At 36.0% G+C, this 13256-nt stretch overlaps 4 protein-coding genes across 4 annotated transcripts in view; all 4 read left to right on the forward strand.

Annotated features, from left to right (window-relative positions):
- LOC134824383 (ubiquitin conjugation factor E4 B-like) overlaps nt 1-13256 on the forward strand; it is an 80113-nt gene that overhangs the window by 43815 nt on the left and 23042 nt on the right. The window lies entirely within an intron of this gene.
- On the forward strand, nt 1705-4860 carry LOC134824390 (uncharacterized sugar kinase R08D7.7-like). The gene is made up of 7 exons (XM_063836290.1): nt 1705-1829; nt 2371-2475; nt 2681-2913; nt 3565-3743; nt 3923-4010; nt 4140-4365; nt 4774-4860. The coding sequence occupies exons 3-6, from the start codon at nt 2890-2892 to the stop codon at nt 4293-4295; spliced, it is 447 nt and encodes a 148-aa protein (XP_063692360.1). The 5' UTR covers nt 1705-1829; nt 2371-2475; nt 2681-2889; the 3' UTR covers nt 4296-4365; nt 4774-4860.
- Nucleotides 4627-6558, forward strand: LOC134823949 (xylulose kinase-like). Its single transcript, XM_063835545.1, has 5 exons — nt 4627-4638; nt 4774-4924; nt 5256-5385; nt 5526-5680; nt 5844-6558. Exons 1-5 carry the CDS (start codon nt 4627-4629, stop codon nt 6248-6250), a joined length of 855 nt encoding a protein of 284 aa, XP_063691615.1. The 3' UTR covers nt 6251-6558.
- LOC134823950 (zinc finger protein 43-like) lies at nt 8258-11189 on the forward strand. Its single transcript, XM_063835546.1, has 3 exons — nt 8258-8606; nt 10481-10803; nt 10992-11189. Exons 1-3 carry the CDS (start codon nt 8258-8260, stop codon nt 11187-11189), a joined length of 870 nt encoding a protein of 289 aa, XP_063691616.1.

Genomic DNA, 13256 nt, shown 5'->3' on the forward strand with positions numbered 1-13256 from the left:
ATCTGCTTGTGTTTCAAAACTGTAGAAATGTAAAAGTTCAAACCTTGAGTACATAGCTTGTAAGGTAGCATTTCATTTCTTATTTAAACCACGAATAAAGTTAGTTACCATTCACTTGGAGAATACTCAGAACTTTTCTAATGTCTGAATATACGATTTTATAGTTCTTGAGTAATATTTTGAATATTAACTTCATAATCATAAGTTGCAGAATGGCTCAGAAATATTATCTTGGTTTTGATCTTAGCACTCAAGCCTTGAAGGTATTCGTTGCTGATAAGAGCCTCAATCTTCAATGTGAGGTAAGATTCAAACTTTGGACCAGCTTACCGCCATGCAAATCGAAATTATTTTGAAAATTCAGAAATCGCTGCTTTAAAGCTCGTTGATTTACTGTACTCATGATTATAATAATTACTGTACAGAATTCAGTTTTTATTATGTTGTACTACTGTCTTTTCCTAAAACACAGGTCAGTCAATGGTCTTCTATATATCATAGTTTTTGTCAATCCTTTAGAGTTATTCTGATTAAAATGTCTCAAAAGCACCAAAAAAGAGTGTGCAAATTGTACAATACTGCCTGCGCCAAAAATGTATACCCTAGCCAAAATTCGTTTCGTATGGGTCCCTTGAGGTGTTCCAAGTCTCTAACCTGGTGGCAAAAGTTTCATAGACAAGAATGAGAAAATCTGATTTATGCAAATTTACATCTGCAACAGCTTTGTAAGTAAAAAAGGTCGTAATTTGACTCTAAAATGGCTGATATTTTAAACAAATTTTGAACATTTAAAAAAAGAAAATTAGCGTGTATTCGATATCACAATCTCCAATCTGGACATTTTCAGCCACACACTTAACCACTCGGCTACCAGTCAAATGAAATATTGAAATCCTTGTACATGCTCGTTTCTTGGCTGATTCTTTGTGGCTAGATGTGTGTTGAATTGCCATAGATTCCTGAATTATTCATTCCTCAATGGCGATTTCCAGGAATCTTAGGAAGTGTGTAAGAAGGATTCTAAGTGATAATTTAATGGCCAGTTTTAATGACTACCTACCAATAACAAGATCAAATTGTCTAGGGATTACATCCCTGATTTCTGTCACTGGGTTGCAGTGACATTATTTTCACTTATTGCACTATTGAGTATCTAGTATGATGTCTGCAGATGTTTAATATAATAATTTCACTTCCTTGCATGGCAGTGTGATTAGGACAGTATTGGACAATTTTTGAACAAATTTCGCCTTTTTTTAGTACTTAAATAATACAATTTCTAGTCACTTCAGTATGCTTGGTTCTTTCTACCTATAATAGAATTAGAAAGAACTTTCTATAGAAAGTGATAAGAAATTGAAAAATCACTATTTTATATGTATTAATTCTTTGTCATGGAACTAAACGAATTCCATAAAATTAATCAAGTCCTGAACTCTTAATTCAGTTAACAACTCCTCTTTCCTAAGTCCAGGTTTGTGTGAAATATGAAGAAGATCTTCCTCATTATGGTTTGGCAGATATTTTCCACAAGAGTGGCAACTCAGTTACTTGTCCTGTAGCTATGTGGATTGAGGCTTTGGACTTAGCCATGGAAAAATTGTCTCAGTTAGTGGACTTGAACTTGGTGAGTTAGGTAAGGAATAAAAGCACCAGTCACTCTGTTTTCTTCTGATTTGATTAAGTGACATTGGATGTCTTAATAGGATGGCTTTAAAGCGTGGAATCTTTGTTGTTATAGAAGGAGCAGATGGAACTGGAAAATCGACACAAGTTCTGAAACTTACTAAACGGTTGCAGTGTGAAGGATTCCCCTGCACTAACATGAGGTTTTGTTGATATTTTAAAGTTATTCTGAATAAAGTACACTAACCTCATATTATCCAAGCTTAAGATTTGATAATTTGTATTTTATTACTGGAATGAAATTGTATGATATAATTATGTTGTATAGTCGTGACTCGTGCAGTGAAAGTTATATCCTCGGTCCAGTATAGGTACATTCAAATCGAAAATCTTCGCAACTTCTAAATTTTTGGTATGGTTTTTGAATGGTTTAAAGGCTGGAATAAATTAGTTCAAAAGGTACTGAAATCAACGATAAGTTGGTCCAGGCAACATGAATTAAACTCAAATTTGAAATCAACAGTGATATGAAGGACCATTCAACTGACCAATTTGTTACCGGACCAACTTATAGTTATGTTTGGAAAACACGGTTGTTGGTCTTGGAACCTGTATCCGAGTGTCACCTAGTCTAGGAAGCAGAAATAGTTAGGGATCGGTTGGATCTATGTAAAGTTGACTCAGCCGAATGATTGTAGTGCAGTACTGTAAACATAGAAACAATACCAAGATATTGCTTTCCAGATTTCCAGACAGAAGCACTCAAATAGGAGGCATGATAGACAGCTATCTGCAATGCAAATCAAACATGTCTGACGAAAGTGTGCACCTTCTTTTTTCTGCTAACAGGTTCTTATTCCATTGAGATACATCAGGATCATCAAATATTCAAAAGTGTACTTTCAATTTTCATTATAATTTATGTCATTATAATTTATGTCATAGTACTTTCAACAGACCTTTCTTGTGTTGAACACCATCAAATCTGGTTACATAATGTTCCAAAAAGCAGGTTAATTCAGTTTTAATGTTTATAATATTTCACTGTTGCCAGGTGGGAACTAAGAAGTAAGATCCTCACCACCCTTGCCTCGGGTACAAGCATCATTTGTGATCGCTATGCATTTTCTGGTGTAGCATACACTTCTGCCAAACCTGGCTTCTCTTTGAACTGGTGCATGGGTCCTGACCGGGGCTTGCCCAAGCCTGACAAAGTCTTGTACCTGAAAGCATCAGAAAAACTTGCAAAATCTCGTTCAGATTATGGGACTGAACGGTATGAAAAACGTGAGTTTCAAAACAAAGTTGCTGAGATGTTTGAAAAGATAAGGGCTCAGGATGATTCCCTTACTTGGACTGATTACACTGTAGAGGCTGGAATTGATCAAGTTACTAATGAACTGTTTGGGACATTAAAAGAAACTCTTAATGCTGAGCTTCATAAGGAAATTGGCCAACTATGGAGCGAGTAATTTTTGAAACCTCGATAAATTTACTATCAGAAAACCTAGTTGATTTGATGTTTTTAGCACTTTTAGTAATTATTTAAATTTAAACGTGGAACAGTCTATGTTGGTATTCAACTTCTCACTTCTGGATGAGAAATTAAAGTTTATAGGCGTAATATTTTATTTCTTTTTATTGTTTTTATCGATGCCTACTCATTGTTAAATTTAAGTTGAACTATAATTAATTATTTCATTGCTTGCACAATGCAGTTTTATTTAGTATGAACATTTTTCAAAGGATATGATTTTGTTTGCTTCATCTGTTCAATTATAAAAATGTGCGATACTTTGGTTTGTGATCAATAATCATAAAATCACTTCAACAAATTGCTAAAAATTGTAGAACCCATATCTAACTAAAAAATGTTATGAAAAAATAACCAAAGTTTACGGAAATTAACTTAATGATTAGTTGAATCATTCCTGTCAGGTTGTGGGTATAGGAGGATGCGCACAACAACACGGCACAGTTTACACTGCACAAGGGTTTCTGGCTGCGCTCCAAACAGCTGACGTATCATTACCACTCCATACCCAGCTACAAGATTACTTCACTCTCCCTCTCTCTCCCATCTGGATGGACTCTAGTACAGAAGAGTACTGTGAGAGGTTAGCTTTCATTACTAGATCTTTACTGAAATCTACCGCACACAGGACAAAACTCAGTTCCAATCAAGTTAACCTCGTGGATAGACCATTTTTGAGATACTGTTATTGTATAACTATTTGCAGTACGATACGTCATAAAACCTAATAAAACTTTCATTGTTAACACCTAGTTGTGTCAGGTTAGAAGAGAAGATAGGTTCTGAAGAGCTTTGTAACAGGACTGGTTCACGGGCCCATGCTAGATTCTCTGTTCATCACATTCATAGAGTACGTCTTCTTGGCGTGTTAAAAATCTGTGTTTCATAACTTATCATAAACACAAAGCATGAAAACGCGCATTGATAATCTGTTCTTGCTAGCGCACGTGCAATATTTTATCAATAAACCCCTCTGCAGATGGTAAATGAGAGTCCGGAACTGTACGAGTCTACAGAACGAGTACTACTTGTCAGTAACTTCCTGGGTACTCTCCTCACTGGCAAGTACATGGCTATAGACTTTAGTGACGGATCAGGTATGAACTTGTTGGATGTGTTCAGAAGAAGTGGATAAAGGAGATTAGTGGCTTTTATAATGGGGTGATATTAGTGACAAGTTGGGAGCACCTAAACCCACCCTACAGGTAGCTACTGTGCTAGTTTATAGAGCTTTTCGAGTGAGATACAGCCGCTTGTAAAAATTATTTAACTTTTTGTTGATGAATCAAACGTGTAATAGTTAGCTGGTTTTTTAAAGTCTATTCTTTGTGAAAATCAATACGGTAATAGTTTTACAATATGATGGAATATACATATAATATGTTATGTCCTGTCCTCCATTCTCTCACCAACTGTCCCACTGTTAGGTGTGGTATTGGAGTTTGTGCCATCTTTATAACGAGAGGATGTTAATGTCAGTTGGTTACAATGGTCTTTTACAAATGATACACACTGATTCCAGATACAGATAACATCCTGTATAAGTTAATTGTTAGAATGTATTATCAATGATATCATTAGATCAATCAATCACAATATGTCCTTGACACTAGGAAGCTGATGAAGTGGCTGCTACAATATCAGACTACTTGGTTACAAGATACGGGTTTAACAAGGAATGCAAAGTATTGAGGTGTACTGGAGACAACCCTGCTACTTTAGTAGGCATGTCTTGTAGAGACCAGGACCTTATTCTATCCCTCGGTAATTAATTACTCTATAATTACTCTCTAATTACTAGTATATTAATTACTCTCTAAATACTCTCTAATTACTCTCTAAATACTCTCTAATTATTATCTAATTAATCTCTAATTAATCTCTAATTAATCTCTAATTAATCTCTAATATGTGTTTACTTTATCATGGGAGGATTACCGATTATAATTACACAAATTATAGATTTAAAGATTTAGAGAACTACAATAAGTAAGATGGAATGCTTTGTTTCTTAAACAGTCTGTTTAAATTTGATATTTACTTCGTATAACACAAAGTAACAAAATAACTGCTATCAAACACTGAGCTATTGCAGGAACGAGTGATGTTCTGATTGGAGTGTCTGGTCACGTGACGCCCTCCCCTGATATACACGTGTTCTGTAATCCCCTGAACAGTAACTCTCACATGTTCATTATCTGCTACAAGAACGGAAGTTTGGTCAGGTATACCTTCACGTCTACAGTAATTATATACTGATAGGGCAATGATAATATCATTATATTAATAAGATGCTGTTTTTTAATCGTAACACTATTAGTTTCCTATTAAAGATGTAAAATTGTGACTGATTGCTATTTGTTAGAGAAGAGTTGAAAGATAAGTATTGCGGAGGAGAGTGGGAGAGATATAACCAGATGTTATCTACACAGGATAACCCTCCCTTAGTGGGTAACTACCTGCCTCTACCTGAAACCTGCCCTGCTGGTCTGGTCGGTGCTTTCTGTTCTACTGATCCAGGTTCTTATTAAACCTACTACTACTTGGGAGTGCGGCACGGTTTCCTTGTTATTATCGTTCATTTCATCTTAAACATGTTAAATTGTAGAAGTAAAATAGCCTGACATGATACGACCTCGTTTTCCTCCGGTAGGATATAAAGTTATTAAAACCATATTTTCAGAGAGGTTACCTTTGTCTCATCCTCCTGAAACTATAGTGCGCACTGTAACAGAAGGACAGTTTCTGAGTAAGAGGCACGATATCTCAGCAGCTGGCTTCAAACCCACCTCTAACACTCGTCTCATTGTAGTGGGAGGAGGAAGCGTTAATAATACTTTACTAAACCTTATAAGCAACGTGTTCGGGGTAGACGTGTATCGTGCTTCCAGTGCTAATGCTGCAGCACGCGGTGCTGCGCTGCTTGCTTTTGCTGGGGTTAATGGTGTGGGGAGGATGGAGGAGTTGAGAACTGAATATGAGCTGGTTTCCAAGACAAACCCTGAACTGTACCACACTTACTGTGGTATGAGGGAGAATTATGTTGATTTACAGAAAGAGTATTTATATAGCTCATTACATAAAGAATAAGTTAACTAAAGTGATAATTTTGTGGAAATGATAAAGCCATAATTAAAGTGAAACTCCACTCAAAAAACTATTTTATATTTCAATTTTTTAAATAACTCGTTTCATTATAATATAATTATTAGCATTAAACAAGGTTAACTCAGCAGTAAATATTTGGTCTACTAACTGGTACAATAATATCATGATCGAGAATGAGATTTGGGGATAAAAAATGATCTGTGGTCGATTTAGCCGAACTCGATTCCCTCACTACCTCTTTGTATTTACAGTGATGATCAATGCTGGATATAATAATATTTTAACAGGGATTGTTAAATTGCAAGTTTTAATAAAATCTATATCGCTCATTAGGGGGTATCCAATGGTGAAAAATGGTAAAAATGGTGAAAATGGTGAAATTTTACAATTTGGTTCAAAACCGATTCACCATTTTACACCATTTTAGTTTTTTTTAATTTCAAAATATCAAATTGAAATATTAAATGTGTTTTCTGGTACTATACGACAATACCAAGAGCTCAGTTTTGATGAACCTTACTCGCCATGTTCACTAAAAGATAAAAGTTGCCAGTTTTGATGTACCTTACTCGCCATGGTCACAAAATGTAACCAGTTTTGATGTACCTTACTCGCCATGTTCACCAAAACTAACCAATTTTGATGTACCTTACTCGCCATGTTCACCAAAAGTTACCAGTTTCGATGTACATTTCTCACCATGGCCAATGGCCGGGGGGGTACCAATGGCATAAATGGCAAAATGGAGAATTGGCCAATAAAAATTTCCATTTATGCCATAAAACGTATGCCATTTATGCCATTTTTGATATAATACATTTATATTTTCTTTATTTGTCATATGAATCTTTAACAATCATTCCAAGCGTTATAAAGCATGAAACATGTCTCTTATTCAAGTACTAATAATAATTTGCGAATTTAAAGTCAAATATGAAGACCTAAATTCATGGCATAAATGGAGAATTGGCCAATAAAAATTTCCATTTATGCCATAAAACGTATGCCATTTATGCCATTTTATGCCATTGGTACCCCCCCCCCCCCCCAATGGCCATTATCACCAAAATTTATTAGTTTTTATTTATCTTACACGCCTCGCCAAGTTCACCAAAAGTTATCATTTTTGATGTACATTACTCGCCATGTTCACCAAAAGTTACCAGAATCAAAGTATCAATATACATACCTTTCTCACCATGTTCAGTGTTCACTAAAAGTTACCAGTTTCAATGTACCTTTTCGCCATTTTCACTTAAAGTTAGCAGTTTCCATGTACCTTTCTTACCATGTTCACTAGTTTTGATGAAAGATGGTGATTGATAGTTTCGGTGAATCGAGTTTCTGAATTGTAAAATCTGGACGTACTTTAAATATATAATGAAACACATGTTTAATTTATATCCTAAAAATCTGAGTTAACAGCTCGAAATATAGTTTTAGAGTGATCACACCAGTTCAAAACTAAAAAGGCCCCACACATATCGAAAATCCGAAAAGGGCCCTAGAAATCGGGGCTTTTTGGGGCCTTTTGACCCTGACCACCATTTGATAGTGTTTATGGACCATAATGTCCATGTAAATACATTCAAATAAACATAAAAGTACTGTGCGAGTAGTCAGATAATATCATTAAAGCACTTAGCATATATCAAACTTGATGAAATTGAAGTTAATTCTAGGGCCCCAAAAGGCCCTACACATATTGAAAATCCAAAAAGGGCCCTAGAAATCGGGGCTTTTTGGGGCCTTTTGGGGCGTTGGCCCCCCCCCCCCCCCAAATATACTCATCGAAAAAATGGCGAAAAATGGTGAGATTTTGGAAACCTGATTCATCATTTTACACAATTGGATACCCCCGGTTTAACTGGGCAAATATTTGTGATTTTCATTGGATAAGGCACGTTATCAATGCCAAATTCCTTTACGATCGAATTTAAATTAAATGTACAGTTTTATATTTCTCTTATAATATTTCAATACCTCAGAATGTCTAAAGACTGTAAGCAAGAGATCAAATCAGAACAAGTTGAGAAACCAGAAAAGTTTGATACTTCAGATAACTTGACTGAAAAAGATCATCAGAGGACATTAGTTCTGTCTCCTAGTGAGAGTCCGCCTGTGAGACCCTTCAAGTGTTCTGAGTGTTCATATGCTACAAGACGAGCAGGCGATCTTAGGAAGCATATGAGAATTCACTCAGATGAGAAACCCTTCAAGTGTTCTGAGTGTTCATATGCTGCAAAACAAGCAAGTAATCTTTCTAGACATTTGAGAACTCACTCTGGAGAGAAACCCTTCAAATGTTCTGAGTGTTCATTTGCTGCAAGACACGCAAGTAATCTTTCTTTACATATGAGAACTCACTCTGGAGAGAAACCTTTCAAATGTTCTGAGTGTTTATTTGCTGCAAGACGAGCAGGTCAACTTACTGAACATATGAGAACTCACTCTGGAGAGAAACCCTTCAAGTGTTCTGAGTGTTCATATGCTGCAAAACAAGCACGTCATCTTACTGAACATATAAGAATTCACACAGGTGAGAAACCTTTCACATGTTCTGAGTGTTCGTTTGCTACAAGAAGAGCAGGTGTTATTACTAGACATATGAGAATTCACTCTGGAGAGAAACCATTCAAATGTTCTCAGTGTTCATTTGCTGCAAGACGAGCAAGTAATCTTACTGGACATATAAAGAGAATTCATACTACTTAGTCAGAAATACAGAACTACATTGCACCTTATCACCGGACACTGTGGGTTATTAAACAAACACCTTCGTACCATCTGCAAAACTAGCATCAGTGCATATCCGATATGTGACCACGAGGAAGAGACCGTCTCATATTTTCTAAGACAGTGTTCTCGTTCCCATCTATTACTCAACTTAGAGGGCAATATTTTCAGGATTATTATCTCCCTGTCAACTATATCTTCTACAACCATCACATAACTACTCTTGTCAACTTTGCAACCTACAACAAGCACCATTAGTAACATATTTCAATTCCACTTTTATTATCTGGTAAACTTTGAATAAGGATAATTGGGTAAATTATGAAATGGGAATATTCAAACTGCAAATAATGTGCATGTTTTTAGACAATATGTATTATGATTCAAATTAGTGAAAAACGATGAAGATAATACAGAATATGTTGCATGTCATTACCTTCTCAAGCACTATCGCTATCATTAATGATTTTTCTTTTATTGGATGTATTGTTTTATCACTGTTATTCTAGTAAGACTGAAACTTGTCACCGATAAAAATGTCAGACATAAGAACCACTCTATTTTGATATCTTTTAGCCCTAAAGTCTACATTTTCTGGTAGTGATATTATATTTTAAAATTGATTGCAATGAAATACTTTGAAGCTTTAGTGTCAAGAACTGCTTCCGATTGGTGTTCCTCAATCAATGAAAAATCAGTGATGTTAATTTAATGATAATCTAAGTTTATCTTTTGGTTTAACTGGGCAAATATTTGTGATTTTCATTGGATAAGGCACGTTATCAATGCCAAATTCCTTCACTTGATTTCTCTTGGAGAATTTCTCTTTAGACTCTTAACTTGCGAACAAATTGAAGCAGCAAACTTTAGGCTAGAAACTTTATTGAATTGAAATAATCATTCCACGTAACAACGTCTTCTTCAGTTCTGTAATAAAATTGTTAAACATGTGTAAAAATTAACGACGGAAAGAAATTTAAAATAACATTAAAACAAAAACAGAGAAATAAAATTTACGAAATATGACCCAAAAATGTAATTGCAAAAAATGTCAAAACAACAAAAAATACGACAAGAAGAAATGTAAGCTAATACAACTAAATACTGTACTACTCATGATACTAAACTAATTAGTAAACGTAAAACTGGTTGTTCAGAATTCACAGTTCATGTGTAAAAACTAATGATAAAATCAGCACTTAAGCAACGATAACTCGGTTGTCATGGTTACTATCCAAGATAGTCCTATCAATACATTATTTACTAGTTAAACATCGACTAAATATTTGTACAAATAACTCAACTCAGAACGATCATTCATTTCAGGACTTAATCTCAATATATACATCGCTTCTACAATCTTTCTACGAACAGTTTTACTCTGTAAATCAAGTAACTTAAAAGATAAAACTGGTGTTCGGTTAGGATGTAGAGATGCGTAGTGCTGTCCAACCCCATTCTCTGGATGTGCTCTAGGATTCCTAGCAGCCTGTCTGTGCTCCATCAGACGAGCATGGAGGCTTCTCTCACTCGATCTCCCACTTGATCCCGATAACAGAATCAAGTGGGAGATCGAGTTCCCGTCTACACCTGCGGATTTTGTCCCCTTCCTGAGTACGGAAATCCGGATCGATGAGGAAGGAAAAGTGCACCACAGATTCTACAGGAAAACCCAGAACAAGGGGATAACATTACACCAGAAGTCACACCACCCGGACTCAGTGAAGGAGGAGTGTAAGAAGAACTTCTACCGTAATGCCACCATTGCTTCCTCAGGACCCCAGGAACTCGATCATTCAGTTAAGATCATCGATGATCTCTTAAAGAAAAATGGACACCAACCTCTGAGTCATAACGCAAGGAACAGGAGGACTAGGAGAAGACGTCAAACCACACCTGACTCTGTCCCACTCACCTTACCATTCATCTCTGGAACAGTTTGTAATAAGATTCGCAACTACATCAAATCTAACAAACTCCCCATCAGAGTTATTTTACACCTGGTAAGAAGTTACAGGACATCTTCTGCCGCTCTCGTCCACTGGATAAGAAGACTTGTGACCTTGGTAACCCTAACAATTGTGAGATCTGCCCTAGACTCACAGGAACAACATGCTCAACAAAAGGAGCTATTTACTTAGTTACTTGCGAGTTATGTGGTAAGAGATACTGTGGGGAAACTTGAGAGAAGCCTCCATGCTCGTCTGATGGAGCACAGACAGGCTGCTAGGAATCCTAGAGCACATCCAGAGAATGGGGTTGGACAGCACTACGCATCTCTACATCCTAACCGAACCCCAGTTTTTATCTTTTAAGTTACTTGATTTACAGAGTAAAACTGTTCGTAGAAAGATTGTAGAAGCGATGTATATATTGAGATTAAGTCCTGAAATGAATGATCGTTCTGAGTTGAGTTATTTGTACAAATATTTAGTCGATGTTTAACTAGTAAATAATGTATTGATAGGACTATCTTGGATAGTAACCATGACAACCGAGTTATCGTTGCTTAAGTGCTGATTTTATCATTAGTTTTTACACATGAACTGTGAATTCTGAACAACCAGTTTTACGTTTACTAATTAGTTTAGTATCATGAGTAGTACAGTATTTAGTTGTATTAGCTTACATTTCTTCTTGTCGTATTTTTTGTTGTTTTGACATTTTTTGCAATTACATTTTTGGGTCATATTTCGTAAATTTTATTTCTCTGTTTTTGTTTTAATGTTATTTTAAATTTCTTTCCGTCGTTAATTTTTACACATGTTTAACAATTTTATTACAGAACTGAAGAAGACGTTGTTACGTGGAATGATTATTTCAATTCAATAAAGTTTCTAGCCTAAAGTTTGCTGCTTCAATTTGTTCGCAAGTTAAGAGTCTAAAGAGAAATTCTCCAAGAGAAATCAAGTTCAAATGCGACTCATAAATATAGCCCCCTTGAACTAAATTCCTTCACGATCGAATTTAAAATAAATGTACTTTATATATCTCTTATATTTCAATACCTCAGAATGTCTAAAGACTGTAAACAAGAGATCAAATCAGAACAAGTGGAGAACCCAGAAAAGTCAAACGGTTTCCTCTGCCCAATGTGTGGAGCACATTACTTTTCCGAAGCACATTACTTTTCCGAAGCACATCAAAGAACATAAAACAATATCAAATTGTACAATAAAACAAGAACTTACATTTGAATCAGATAAACGGTCATCAGTTTTTATCTGTCCAGTTTGTGCTGAACATGTTTACTCAGACACTCAGTTAATAGAACATGTAAAGCAGCACCACGATCATAGCAGCCCAGAAGTACCTGACTACTTTGATACTTCAGATAACTTGACTGGAACAGATCCTCAGAGGACATTAGTTCTGTCTCCTAGTGAGAGTCCGCCTGTGAGATCCTTCAAATGTTCTGAGTGTTCATATGCTACAAGACGAGCAGGTGATCTTAGGAAGCATATGAGAAGTCACTCAGGTGAGAAACCCTTCAAATGTTCTGAGTGTTCATATGCTGCAAAACAAGCAAGTAATCTTTCTAGACATATGAGAAGTCACTCAACTGAGAAACCCTTCAAGTGTTCTGAGTGTTCATTTGCTGCAAGACACGCACGTCATCTTACTGAACATATGAGAACTCACTCAGGTGAGAAACCCTTCAAGTGTTCTGAGTGTTCATATGCTGAAAGACGAGCAGGTGATCTTACTGTACATATGAGAACTCACTCTGGAGAAAAACCCTTCAAGTGTTCTGAGTGTTCATATGCTGCAAAACAAGCAAGTAATCTTTCTAGACATATGAGAAGTCACTCAACTGAGAAACCCTTCAAGTGTTCTGAGTGTTCATTTGCTGCAAGACACGCAAGTAATCTTTCTAGGCATATGAGAACTCACTCTGGAGAGAAACCCTTCAAGTGTTCTGAGTGTTCATATGCTGCAAGACGAGCAAGTAATCTTACTAGACATATAAAGAGAATTCATACTACTTAGTCAGAAATACAGAACTACATTGCACCTTATCACCGGACACTGTAGGTTAAACAAACACCTTCGTACCATCTGTAAATCTAGCATCAGTGCATATCCGATATGTGACCACGAAGAAGAGACCGTCTCATATTTTTTAAGACAGTGTTCTCGTTCCCATCTATTACTCAACTTAGAGGGCAATATTTTCAGGATTATTATCTCCCTGTCAACCATATCTTCGACAACCATCACATAACTACTCTAAACTCTTGTCAACTTTGAA

Source organism: Bolinopsis microptera, chromosome 12 (assembly GCF_026151205.1).
Source record: "Bolinopsis microptera isolate Bmic1 chromosome 12, MBARI_Bmic_1.0, whole genome shotgun sequence".
In the NCBI taxonomy this organism is placed as follows: Eukaryota; Metazoa; Ctenophora; class Tentaculata; order Lobata; family Bolinopsidae; genus Bolinopsis; species Bolinopsis microptera.

Excerpts from the sequence above, each read along its gene's own strand:
- LOC134823949 (XM_063835545.1), top strand. Across the intron at positions 4,925-5,255 it reads GGACCTTATTCTATCCCTCG|GAACGAGTGATGTTCTGATT; the intron begins GTAATTAATTAC and ends GAGCTATTGCAG. Across the intron at positions 5,681-5,843 it reads TTTCTGTTCTACTGATCCAG|AGAGGTTACCTTTGTCTCAT; the intron begins GTTCTTATTAAA and ends CCATATTTTCAG.
- LOC134824390 (XM_063836290.1), top strand. The coding sequence starts at position 2,890 with ATGGGACTGAACGGTATGAAAAAC. Across the intron at positions 2,914-3,564 it reads GACTGAACGGTATGAAAAAC|GTTGTGGGTATAGGAGGATG; the intron begins GTGAGTTTCAAA and ends CATTCCTGTCAG. Across the intron at positions 4,011-4,139 it reads CTGTTCATCACATTCATAGA|ATGGTAAATGAGAGTCCGGA; the intron begins GTACGTCTTCTT and ends ACCCCTCTGCAG.
- LOC134823950 (XM_063835546.1), top strand. The coding sequence starts at position 8,258 with ATGTCTAAAGACTGTAAGCAAGAGATCAAATCAGAACAAGTTGAGAAA. Across the intron at positions 8,607-10,480 it reads ATTTGCTGCAAGACACGCAA|GATTCCTAGCAGCCTGTCTG; the intron begins GTAATCTTTCTT and ends GATGTGCTCTAG. Across the intron at positions 10,804-10,991 it reads CCCAGGAACTCGATCATTCA|AGTTATTTTACACCTGGTAA; the intron begins GTTAAGATCATC and ends ACTCCCCATCAG.